Below are 12,899 nucleotides of genomic sequence, written 5' to 3'. Positions count from 1 at the left end.
CCAGAAAAGGAACCATCAGAGGTATATTGTGAAGGATCATGGCATAGGACTGTCCGTGCAAATTCAAAAGGTTTGGCCCCTCTTATATGCAACTTTCTCCTGACCCACTGACGACATTCTTTCGAGTCAAGCTGTACAGCTCTATCAGATGAGGCTTAAAGAGTTACAAACTACTTATGCAAGAAGAGCTGTGAACAAAATAAGCCAATAATATCATATATAGCACATCCTGAAGATACATACCCAAAGTTTGCACGTTTAGTGGTTAAAGGGAAGATAGAGTTGAACTTCCTTGTTATTGCGAGCCATTCTTCATCATACTGAATCTCATAAGGTCCTGGCTCCGATTCAATTTCAACAATCTAACTCAGTAAATGCCACAATACAGGCATTAGCTATGAGCAACAAGCAGAAGAATGGCCATGTAGATAACCACCATGTGAAACAATGGATACCTGCAGAAACTTGCGTCCTGGAAGGCACTTGTCAAGGGCAAGAAATTTTGTCATGGGGCCACCCTCCCCATGCTGAACTAGAGCTGCAAATTTGCAGTGCAGATGAGCTGAAAACCAATGAGGGGGTTTCAATTTTTCCATCAGTTCTGCAGCAGCTTTACTTCCCAAAGTTCTTTCCTGAATCTAAAAGAAATATGCATTTAAGTTTTAGCTTTTAATAATAATAACATAAATGCTCAAAGCAAGTTATCATTAAATCAGAAATGTAGTTACTTAAAGAGACAACATGCCTAACAATATTCAGTAATGGGAAATATCATTTTCCAATATCAAAAGGCATGGGGAAAACCTATGATAACAGTATACTAGGTTAACCAAGCATAGGAAAAAACACAAAAAGAACCTACAGGTACAAACAAACCTAGCCTTTCATGAACAGCTCAGATCTCAGTTCCATAAGGACTCATTCATATTCAAACTAACCAAATGAACAACCAGCGACATCTTCTCCTCTCTTGTTATTTATTTTCTTATTACTATTATTAATAATTTTTCCACTAGTTAGTAGTGGAGATTTTGTGTTTATGATTATAGGCTTAGTATATGCATTTGTGTGTTTTTGTGTTCTTCATTTGCAAATTTTGGAATATACCAAAATTTTCAAAAAGTACTATTGCATGTTTTGTAATTGTAGTCTAGCTTGGATTCACACCCAAAATTGTATGCTTTAATTTTTTTGAATGCATTTGTATTGTGTGTATGGTTTTTACTAGTTGTAGGGTGTAATTTAGAAAATTTCCTATGTGAAAAAAAAAAAACGCAAACATGTACTTTGCCTGTGTAACACAAATTCTTTGTACACACAGTCGGTCCCAAGCCCAGATTAAGGAGCAGGTATGTGTTAGGTAGTTGATAGCCAACGTAAAACCTTGTCAAATCTTATTATCATGAATTCTTACGAAATTTACATAGGTCAAGGGAATAAACCGGGTCAGTATAAAAGGGAGAGGGTTAATAAGTTAGCACAAGAAACTAATATTAAATTAGCAACTTGTAGTATAGAGAATCTTACGAGAAAAAGCATGGAAATAGTGTAAATAATGTTTAGAAGGAAAATTAACTTAATCTGCCTTCAAGAGACGAAACAGGTAGGAGAGAAAGCTAGAGAAATTGAAAAAGCAGGATGTAAACTTTGGTTCATTGGTAAAGAGAAACATAAAAACGGAGTGGTATTATTGTAGACAAAGACCTAAAAGATAATGCAGTAGATGTTAAAAGAATAGGGGATAGGATCATTAAAATCAGGATAGCTTTAGGCCTAGAGATGGTGAACGTCATTAGAGAGTATGCACCCCAAATAGGCTTAGCATAAAATTTTAAAAGACAATTTTAGGAAGATATGGATAGTATTTTATAAGGGATACCCAATATCTAAAAAGGCATTCATAGGAGCTTATTTGAATGGTCACATTATATAAGATATGAGAGGAAACATGGAGGTCATGGATATGGACATAAAAATGAGGCTAGTGATACAATCTTAGATTTGATTATATTGAATACTTGATTTATAAAAAAGAGAAGAACACTTAACAACCTTCAAGAGTGGGTATAATAAAAGCCAAATAGATTTCTTCTTAACTAAGAACGGGGATTGTCTATTTTATAAGGATTGTAAAGTTATTCCAGGTGAAAGTTTGGCTACACAACATAGAATCTTAGTATTAGATATACATATTAAAAAATGGAAAAGAAGGAGTAGCATAAATCAACGCAAGAGAACTAGATGGTGGAACTTGAAGAGAGAAAATATTGTAAAATTCAAAGATAAAATGAACAAAGAGTGTGATTGAAATAGCAAAATAAGTTTTAATTGAGTCCAAAGGAAGATACTCGGGTAGTAAAGAAAGTTGGTGGTGCGATCAAGAAGTCCAAAAAACCGTTAAGACAAAAAGAAATTGGTAAAAAATATGGCAAAATTGTAGAAATATAGAAAATCTTGAAAAATATAGAGAAGCAAGAAAAAATGCTAAAAAAAAGACTATTAGTGAAGCTAAACATAGAGCTTATGACACTTTATATACTAAACTAGATACAAAGGAGAAAAAGACATTTATAGACTTGCTAGAGCTAGAGAATGAAAATGCAAAGATTTAGGTGATGTAAAATGTATAGAGGACGCAAATGATAATGTCTTAATTAGAGAAGAAGACATAAAAGAGAGGTGGCGGAGATACTTTCATAAGTTGTTTAATGAAAACCAAAATGAAATATTGAACTTGAAAGTGACAAATGAGGAGAAGACTGAAAATAGGAGATTTATTTGCAAAATTAGAGTCCTTGAAGTTAAGATGGCATTAAAAAAGATGAAAAGTGTAAAATCTATAGGACTAAATAAAATACCAATTGAAGTTTGGAAGTGTTTAGGGGATAAAGGAAATATTTGGTTAACTAATCTATTCAACGCTACTATAAAAACCAAGAAAATGCTAAATGAATGGAGGAAAAGTACGTTAGTACCTTTGTACAAAAACAAAGGCAATATTCACAACTGTAATAACTATCGAGTAATTAAGATTATGAGTCATACGATAAAATTATGGGAAAGTGTAATTTAAAAAAATTAGATTAGAAACAAAAATTTTAGAAAATCAATTTAGTTTTTATGTATGGGAGATCAACAATTGCAGCTATTTATATTTTAAGAAGTTTAATGGAAAAGTTTAGGGAAAAGAAAAGGGACTTGTCTATGGTTTTATTGACCTAGAGAAAACTTATGATAGAGTACCTAGAGAAGTTCTTTGGTGGGTCTTAAAACATAAGGGTGTTTGCATTAGATATACGAAGGTCATTAAGGATATGTATGATAGAGTAGTGACTAGCTTTAGGATTGTAGGAGGAGAAACTAGAGATTTTCCAATCTCGATAAGCGTACATCAAGGCTCTACTTTGAGACTTTATCGTTTCACTTTAGTAATTGATGAACTAACTAGAAATATCCAAAATAAGATCCCTTGGTGTATGTTGTTTGCAGATGACATCATGTTGATTGATGATAGTACGAGCACAGTGGAATCTAAACTAGAACTTTGGAGAGACACAGTAGAGTCTTATGATAAGTAGGAATAAGACAGAATATATAAAATGTAATTTCAGTAATGTAAGGAGTAGCAATAGAGAGAAGATTAGACTAGCTAATCAAGAGATAAATAGTACTAATAGATTTAGATATCTTTAGATATATTATGCAAGCTAAAAGGGAAATTGAAGATGTAGTACATAGAATTGAAACAAGTTGGGTAAAATGGAGGAGTGCATTAGGTGTGTTGTGTGATCATATAATACCCTTAAAATTAAAAGGAAAGTTTTATAAGACGGCTATAAGGCTAGCTACGATTTATAGTTCAAAATGTTGGGCAACTGAGAAACAACATGTACAACAAATAACAGTTGCTGAGATGTGAATGTTAAGGTTGATAGGTGGTTTAACATCAAAAGATAAAGTAAAAAATGAACATATACATAATAATTTAGGCATAGCACCGGTTGAAAATAAGACAAGGGAGGGGTGGCTTAGATGGTTTGTGCATTTGGAACGCAAGTGTAGTAGAGCACATATGAGGTGGAGTGAGTTAGTTATTGTTTCTAGCATGCAAAGGGGTAGGGATAGGCCAAAAATAATTTGGAATAAGGATGAGAAAGGATTTAACAGCCCTCTAATAGAGGAAAACGCTCTTGATCGGGTGAATTGATGGAGATTCATGTAGCCAACCCCACCTAGTGGGACTTAAGGCTTGTTGTTGTTGTTGTTGTTGTTGTAGCATGCTAAGCTCAACTCACAAGGCTAAGAAAACAGGCCACAGGCCCACAAACAAGCAATCTTTGCATGTGAATAGCTGGTTTAGAACTCAATTGTATGTTTGTTTAAGACCCATTTATAGAAATAATGTTTAATTTAGCTTATGATACAAATTCATTTCAATACAATCAACTAGATTCATTTAAAGAACCTATTATGTATTGAACTATTTTGGTGAAGTTCAAAAATAATGGTAGAAACTTCTAATAACAGTAAAATAATCCTACTCGATTTCTTCTCATAGCATTATAATATGATCATGTAGATTTTTCACAAACTATTTGCATTTTATCATTTGCTCAGTAAATTTGTTTCATTAACCAAGCTCGAGCCTAGCTAGAGCTTGGTTATTCAAACTTAGTTGAGGCTCGGGCTCAATTAAGAATTTAATGAACAAGCTTGAACAAAGTAAGGCTCTAGCTAGCTCATCTTCAGCCCTGAATAAAAGTTTCAAAACTAAATAGTTTGATGCACTCATCAAAAGTCACCATCAATAGGAATATTGATAATTCATGTTCCATATAAATTGTGTAAACTATGAGTTGAAGAGCTCCTGAAGAAAGAATAATGAAAGCGGGAAGGAGTCACTCCACTTAGTTTGCAAACAATTTACCTATACTTCAAACAAGGCCATTTTCTAATGTATCAAATTATTAATAATAAAATGCATTCAATGGAAAACAAAAACCTATCCCATAATCTCTAATAAAACTACCAAAATTCTTCATACTCAAAGTAACCTTCCACCCCTTTTCTTTTCCCTAGGGACTCGCCACATTAAAATCACCCCCAATAACCTACCCAGGATAACAAAAACTATACACAGAAAACAACTCACCCCAAAAATAAGATCTAAGAACAGGAAGGACTATAAACCAACGAGAACCACCACTAACCCCTACCTTTCACTTCAAACAAAACAAACAAAGAAAAAACTCTAAAAACTACGTATTCTAACAATTGAACTAGTATCCCACAAAATAAAGATAACCCCAGTTGGTCCCCTAAGACGGAAGAATCTCCCACTCCTTAAACCTACTGTCCCAAATACTATGAATCGCGCCACCATCCACACTCTCAAATTTAGTTTCTTGGATAAAAACAATATCAAGACAACACCCATTCAGAATTTCCCTAATAATACCCCTCTTTCTCACATCCCATAACCCTCTAACATTCCAACTAATGATCTTCATAACTAAACCAATTCCACCCCTCCCCCCAACCCCAGGCCCCATCCATAATTTACCAAAGTAGCTAACTTGTTCAATTTTCTTCCTCTCATAGGTCTGAACCTACTACTTTCATTTCTTTTCCTACCAAGAGTTTTTGAGGATACTAGTTCTCTCTCTCATCCCCTAATGAGCTAATGATCACAACCCCTCCCTCATAAATTGTATCCCTTTGGCACAAAGAATTAAGAATGGAATTTACCAAAGTAGCTAACTTGTTCAATTTTTTGTGCACCTTCTTTTTCTTCCTCTCATAGGTGTTAGGAGAACCTACTACTTTCATTTCTTTTCCTACTAGGAGTCCTGGTTGTCTCTCTCATCCCCTAATGAGTTAATGATCACACCCCCTCCCTCATAAATTGTATCCCTTTGGCACAAATAATTAAGAATGGAATTTCACAAACAAGATATGGGTCATAATGAAATATACCTCTTCAGGAAGTGGGATCCCCTTGATTATCCATGAAAAAGTCATTCTCAACCTTATCACTCTCAACAACTAGAGCAAACCTCATTATTGATTTGAATGAAAGAAAATCACTAGAAGGACTGATAGGCAAAATCTCTCTTCGACTAATCTTCTAAATGATTACTAGTGCTCTTCAAATGGTCAACACTAACCTTTGCATCTTCATAGATCCCTTTAGAAACTTCATCTCCCACCTCATGTTGTCCATACAAAAGAATCACTTAAGCCTATTGTATAGTCTAGTTCCTTAGGGAAGACAGATGGCACCTCACACTATGGCTTATTTGGTGAATAACCCAAAAGAGCATCACCTATCCCTTGTTCTACCACCAACTGATGTACTTCTAGGTGGAAATTGCTTAGATGTACTTCCTTTTTGTGCTTTGAGCGTTTCGCCCTCATGGCCCTGGGAATGCCCAAGTTTGATTGTTTTGTGGCCTTTTAGAGTTGCTTTCTGTTTCTCTTGGCCGATTGGCCTTGGGTATGCCCAATTTTTATCTTTGATTGATTGGTGTTTGCTTGGGAGCTTTTGCTTCCTTTCTCAGAGTATGCCCATATTGTACATATCCTTTTTGATCTATACAATTTACTTTAACTAATCAAAAAAAAAAACAATAACCCCTTATCAGTTTGACATAAGCTCTTCAAATCATCACCAAACTCATAAAATCTTTCCTTTCCTACCTCATCCTCTATCAAAGATAAAACACTATGTTGCTCATCATTTTGTTTCTTGGGGCCATCCAAAGAAAATAAAAAAGAAGAAATGAAAGAATCACTTAAGTCCACTGTATTGTCTAGTACCTTAGGAAAGATAGATGGGACCTCACGCTATGACTTATCTAGTGAATAACCCAAAAGACAGTCACCTATCCCTTGTTCTGCCATCAACTAATCCAGCAATAACCCCTTAGCAGGCTCACATAAGCTCTCCAAAATCATCATCAGACTCACAAAAGCTTTCCTTTCCTACCTCATCCTCTTTCACAGATGAAACACTACGCTACACATCATTTTGTTTCTTAGGGCCATCCACATAAAATAAAAAAGAAGAAATGATTTTTTGCACAAGCATAATAATCTATGAATTATAAAATTGCACATTTTTTTTCTCCTATAAAACCTTCATTGCCCCTTTGAGCATCAACTTCCACAATCCCTTGTAAATCATCATTTTTTTTTTTTTTTAGAAAAAGAAGAGATTTCATTAATAAGAGAAAAATATACACAAAGGAGAATAAGACATATTCCACTAAAATTTTGGAAAAATATGGAAAAAAGGAACTACAAAAACAAATAAATACTTCAAAATATCTAAGCAAAAGATTCCTCCATTCTCGCTGAACTTCCAAAATAGCCGACTTCCTTAAAAGCATCCAACGCCAATGGACCATAAAAAGGCCAAGTATTGAATAAAAGAAGATATTTTAAGAAAGAGAATGCACAATGAGAGTGAAGATACTAAATCCTCAAAAATAAACAGAAAAAGAAAAGCAAAGAACAAACAGAAAAAATAAAAATAATAAAAATAAAGGAGACCCTCCAAAAGACTAAGACAAAGGGACCCTCTATCCACCTTTTTGTTCGTCGTGGTGATGGAGGTACTAACCTCATGTTGAAAAAAGCTACCGGAGAATGGCTAATCAAAGGCCTTAGAGCTAGTAGACATGGAAGGTCCATGGAGGTCACACATCTCATATTCGCATATGACACTATCATTTTTTGCAAGGATGACCCTCTACACATTCTGAATTTGAGACATATCTTGTTAGGGTTTGAGGTAGTTACAAGTTTGAAAGTTAACCTTAGACAAAGGTGAAATCAATCCAATTGGAGAAAGTGTAGATAGACCCCTCCTTGCTGGCCTTCTGGGCTGCAAGATGGGTACTTTCCTATTAACTACCTTAGGCTACCTCTCGGCACCAAATTAAAAGATAAAAGAGTGCTAGACCCCATTATTGAAAATTTTGAAAAAGGACTGGCTAGATGGGAGAGGAATTTCTTATCAAAGGTGGCAAACTCACTCTCATTAAAAGCACCTAGACAAATCTTCTCATTTACTTCATGTCTCTCCTTCCCCTTCTGGCTTCAGTTGCCAGGAGACTTGACGGAATTCAAAGGAGGTTTCTTTGGGGGAGCTTCATGGCAAAATTCAAATTTCACCTTGTTAAATGGGGCATGGTAAGCAACCCATTCATTTAGGAAACTCAGGTTTGAAGTCGCTCCACATTTTCAATAAAGCCCTTTTAGGGAAATGGTTGTGGACATTCATGATTGAGAAAGATCACCTTTGGTGGGGAATCATTGCCGTGAGATATGAGCTTGAGCATAACAATTGGATCTACCAAGCTAGCAGCAAAGGACCACATGGAGTAGGGGTCTGGAATTTCATAAAGAAACATTGGACTAATTTCTCTTCTTGTATTAGGTTTCAAGTGGGGAAAGGGGTAAATATTTATTTTTGGCATGATTTGTGGTGCGATTGGGAAGCTGTCAATGTCTTATTTCCAGTCATTTACAACTTGGCATGTGATAAAGATACCTACGTCAATCAGCACCTCCAAACCTCAAAGAAGGGGCTCTATTGGGGCATCCTTTTCCTTAGAAATGTGGAAGATTGGGAATTCAACCACCTCACAAACTTCTACAGTTTCCAACACCATAATAGTACAGATCTTCCAATTTGGACCTTAGATGAGAAGGGGGTCTTCACTATCAGATCCTTCTACAGGCAGCTCTTTCCTTTGAAGTCAAACAACTTTAATTACCCTTGGACTCAAATTTGTAAGATAGGCACCCCCACAAAAGACGCCTTTCTTTCTTGGAAGGCAACTCATGATAAGATATTGACTTTGGATAATTCGCAAAGGGGTTTATTAGTTGCCAACAAATGTCCCCTTTGCATGGTTGACGCGAAATCAGTAGATCACATACTCCTTCATTGAACTTGGACCAGGAATCTTTGGAACATCGCATTGTCTCTGATTAGACAACGTGGGTTATCTCTATCTCTATGGGAGGGGAATTTGGACCTAGAAAGGGATTCAGACAACAAAGGAGAAGGAAGGCTATGCTCATCATTTCCCTTGCAACTTTTTGGTGTGTTTGGAAAGAGAGGAATAGGGGAGTGTTTAAAAATTCAACCTAAGCACTCTAGATCAGCAAAGAGCACTGGTTTACTACAGTCAGTAACTAGCATAGTGGTTGTTAATGACTATCATGTAATCTTTTATTTTTGTGACACCCTTCAGGGCTTTTGACTTGTTGTACCACAGGCTGGCATCCCCTCGATGCCTCTTCAATAATTTTTTTCTTTACTTATCAAAACAAAAAATAAAAATGAAAACCTAAACTTATCCAAGAAAGCCCCTCGTTAATCCCTTCCCATCATATTTCACAAAACACTTCAAATTTACTAAATTCCCTCTAACCTTTCTTCACCTTAGATTTACCCCAACCAAGCCTAACTTCATTCCCTTTATGATCAGACAGTGTGAGGCCCGAGCAATCCAACAAAGTCTGCGTTTGAATGTCTTCCTCAGCAAATTCTTGAACTAGATTGGGCAAAATTCTATTTTTACCTTCAGTTCATCTTTAGAAGCATCATCCTAAAAAATATTAATTCCATCTAAACCTTTTAGAGGAGGAGGCATAAGATAAATCCCCGAGACAATCATAGTCAAAAAAAATACTTGCTACTCCCAAATTTGATCCACAAAAGTAAACCCTTGTCACATTCAAATTCACTGCTACCTACACTATCATCCTCTAAAACATCCCCCCATCTCTTACGATCCTTACTTGTATCAATCCTCTGAACAATTGGCTCCTCCACTATACTTTAACACCTTTAGAATCTCTCTTAAGAATTTTTTTTTTTTTTTTTTGTCACCAGATATATCCTGATTATCCTCAAAATACATCCTCCTTTCAAAACCCAATTGCACTTCCTTACAGTGAGCATAAACCTTTCAACCCTTCAAATTATCCGAATTGACTCTTTTATCATCTGAATTCCCTTCCAAACCAACAATAAAGTCTTGATTTTCAACTCCGCAAGAATTAAAAATTCTTCAAAGAAGATCCCTCAAACTCAATCCTAGAACCCCGGCTACTATCATTCTTCTCCAAAATAGGAGACGCACTCACTAGAAAATTAGTAGACTTTTTATCAGCCCACCTATCTAAATCCACCTCCTTATATTTTTTATTTTCAAAGCAATTGCTTCTCTCCTCTTGACCACCATATATCTTAGAAGACAATTGAAGCACGGAACCACACGCGTCTTTCTTCTGTTCTAAAGATAGATTAATTCCCACAGCCTCAAAAATTTTCATAACAAGGCCTTCTTTTTTACTAGAAACCTAAGCATTTGGGCCTGCCCTTTCAATTGGCCCTGCTGAATTTTCTCCTCTCTAAATTAGATCAATATAAAAACAAAATTCCTCTCTTGAGCCTCTCAAACAACCAACCCATGACTAAATTAATTTTCAAAGATCCTGGCCCAGCCCACCCGACCTTCATCATCCCATTGTTCATACAAAACACCCTAGCCGCCTTTGGTCTAACCTCCTCCGCCAAAACCTTCTCCCTCAGTGACATCGATTGATCGTGCAAAGCTGTCTAAGGATCTCCCCTCTTGCATCTTCCCCCCCACACTAAACACACACCACTTACAACACATGCTTAGGAACTGAGTGAACTCCATCCTTAAGATCAAGCAAAATCCATCATTAGAAATTGAATAAGCACCAACCTTAGGAATCGAACAAACTCCATCAGCATCAGTTTTTCATGATACTATTTGACTCTAGGATTGATTCTCATTACTCATTTTACTATCAACTCCATCAATGTCTAACAAACAAGAGCTCACCAAAACATCAAACTCTTTCCCAAATCAAAACCACTCATCGCCTTTGGATCCTTCAAAGACAAAGAATATCTTTTTCCTCTCCATTCATGCCCAAATTCCAAGAATTTCCCTGCCCTTGTTGCATTAATCACCATCCAATAATCGACAAAACCCACTAGGGAGCTACAAAAACCCTTGCTTAAACTTTGAGCGAAGATGAGAATCCCTGTGAGAACTATTTTGCTACAACTGAAGAAAATCGAACCCACCAATTACGCTGCCAATTCTTCTCAAGAACTAACAAAGCTCCAACCTTCCCTACTTCATCCAATCTCAGATCGAAGGATTTCCCTTCGATCTGGACTGAACGAATCACCATCATCAATACTAACAGCATCTTGATCAAGAGAGTGAGAAGAGTGAGTGAAAGTCCAGAGAGGGAGAAAGAGAGAGAGAGAACCATCGCAAACACTGCTATGGTTGCAGCTAGGAATCATGAAGCGCCTTCAAGAGTTCCTCCTTTCCTGTCGTTGCTGGCCTTTGACAAAAGAGATTTCAACAGGAACAAAGCTCAAAGCTAAATGAAGGATGGGTTGCAGCAAGCCTTCAAGAGAGAAGTTTCATCCTTACTGTTTTCTTCTACATCACTCACTTTTTTTATCAAAGTGCTGTTCTGTTTCAGCAATAGAATGAACCATATCTATCCCAATATGTTCTGCCACCTTGTCTTCATTAATCCTAGTAGCTCCATCAAGATTATTTTTTTAACCACATATGAATACTCCCCTTTTCAATAGCACTCGGCCCAAACTGATTTAACACAGCTCCCTTCTTAACTTCATTAGGCCCATTAATATTAGGCCTGTTACAGTAAAAATCAGGAACTAATTTCCCAATTAAATTCAAATTAACAAACCCAACCCTCTCCCTAAAGCCCCACCCCTTTCCACCATTTTTCCCAGCAAATGAACAAAACACCTAAAACCTGCAAATTGGTACCCTCGATTACAAACCAACCTGATGTAGGACAGCATCAAGGATCTGCAGCCATGAGAATTAGAAGCACGGAAAGGGGAAGAAGAAGAATGAACAAGAGAGGAGAGAGGAGATACAAGGGGGGAATCACACATTCAATTTCAAATTCAAATTCAACAACCACCTTCAAATTCAAATTCAAATTCATAAGAAAGCCTCTCACATATGAAATTACACATATATTCTTAAATCTACATTAAAATACAACTCACCCCTTAAATGCACAAATATTACAAACAAGCCCCCAATACATTTAATCCTACACTAATTAAACCTAGACACACATAATGAAAAAATTAATTAAACACAACAACCCTTGTCCATTTCTTCTCCATTAACATCCAAATATCCAATGAGGGTCAACCCATGGTTTAGCTCCTTGTCCTTAATCACAACGCCTCACCTGCCATCAAAGTCAATCCCAGATTTTTCGTAATTTGGTGCCTACAATTTCAAACCAAATCCTCTCTGGCCGATGAAGAAAATCCCAGATTATTCACATTCAGGCACATGCAATTTCAACCCAAATCCTAGCTGCCCATCAAAGAAGATCCTAGATTATTTGCATTCTGGTACCTACAATTTTGAACCAAATCCTTGTCGGCGACTGGCTTCTTTCATTGGAGAAGATCGAAGAGCTTCAGCAAAGGAAATTCGGCCTTCACAGCGACAAAATAAACCAATTTTCCTTGATCCTTAGCAAATTTGGGGAACCGTAATCAGCACAACAAAACAGCAATCCTGTATTTCCTCCAATCACAAAAATCTTCCCCACATGTTCTGAAGTAGCTTTAGATGAATAAAGCTTCCCTCCACTCTAGGCGGTAAACAATCCATATTCTTATCCAAACCACAAATCCCCAACTAAAAATCCTTAATCTAAGCAGAAAAAAAAAAAAAAAAAAAACCACAGAAAATCATCATTTTTCAGCACCAGAAAGGAATATCAACTACCTACAAACTCAATTATACGAATTGAACCATTCCCTAATC

General features: G+C 36.3%; 1 protein-coding gene across 2 annotated transcripts in view; it reads right to left on the bottom strand.

Moving 5' to 3' along the window:
• The window catches only part of LOC131162461 (lariat debranching enzyme), a 40,260-nt gene that overhangs the window by 16,025 nt on the left and 11,336 nt on the right, over nucleotides 1-12,899 (bottom strand). For both annotated transcript variants that reach the window (XM_058118959.1, XM_058118960.1), the window contains exons 6-8: nucleotides 456-638; nucleotides 244-362; nucleotides 2-141 (exon numbers count right to left, since the gene is read on the bottom strand). In XM_058118959.1, the coding sequence (XP_057974942.1) occupies nucleotides 2-141; nucleotides 244-362; nucleotides 456-638 (442 nt within the window). The remainder of the gene's footprint in view (nucleotide 1; nucleotides 142-243; nucleotides 363-455; nucleotides 639-12,899) is intronic.

This window comes from Malania oleifera, chromosome 8 (genome assembly GCF_029873635.1).
Source record: "Malania oleifera isolate guangnan ecotype guangnan chromosome 8, ASM2987363v1, whole genome shotgun sequence".
Classification (NCBI taxonomy): Eukaryota; Viridiplantae; Streptophyta; class Magnoliopsida; order Santalales; family Ximeniaceae; genus Malania; species Malania oleifera.
The sequence above is the reverse complement of the archived record's forward strand: the minus strand, read 5'-3'. Positions and strand labels throughout refer to the sequence as shown.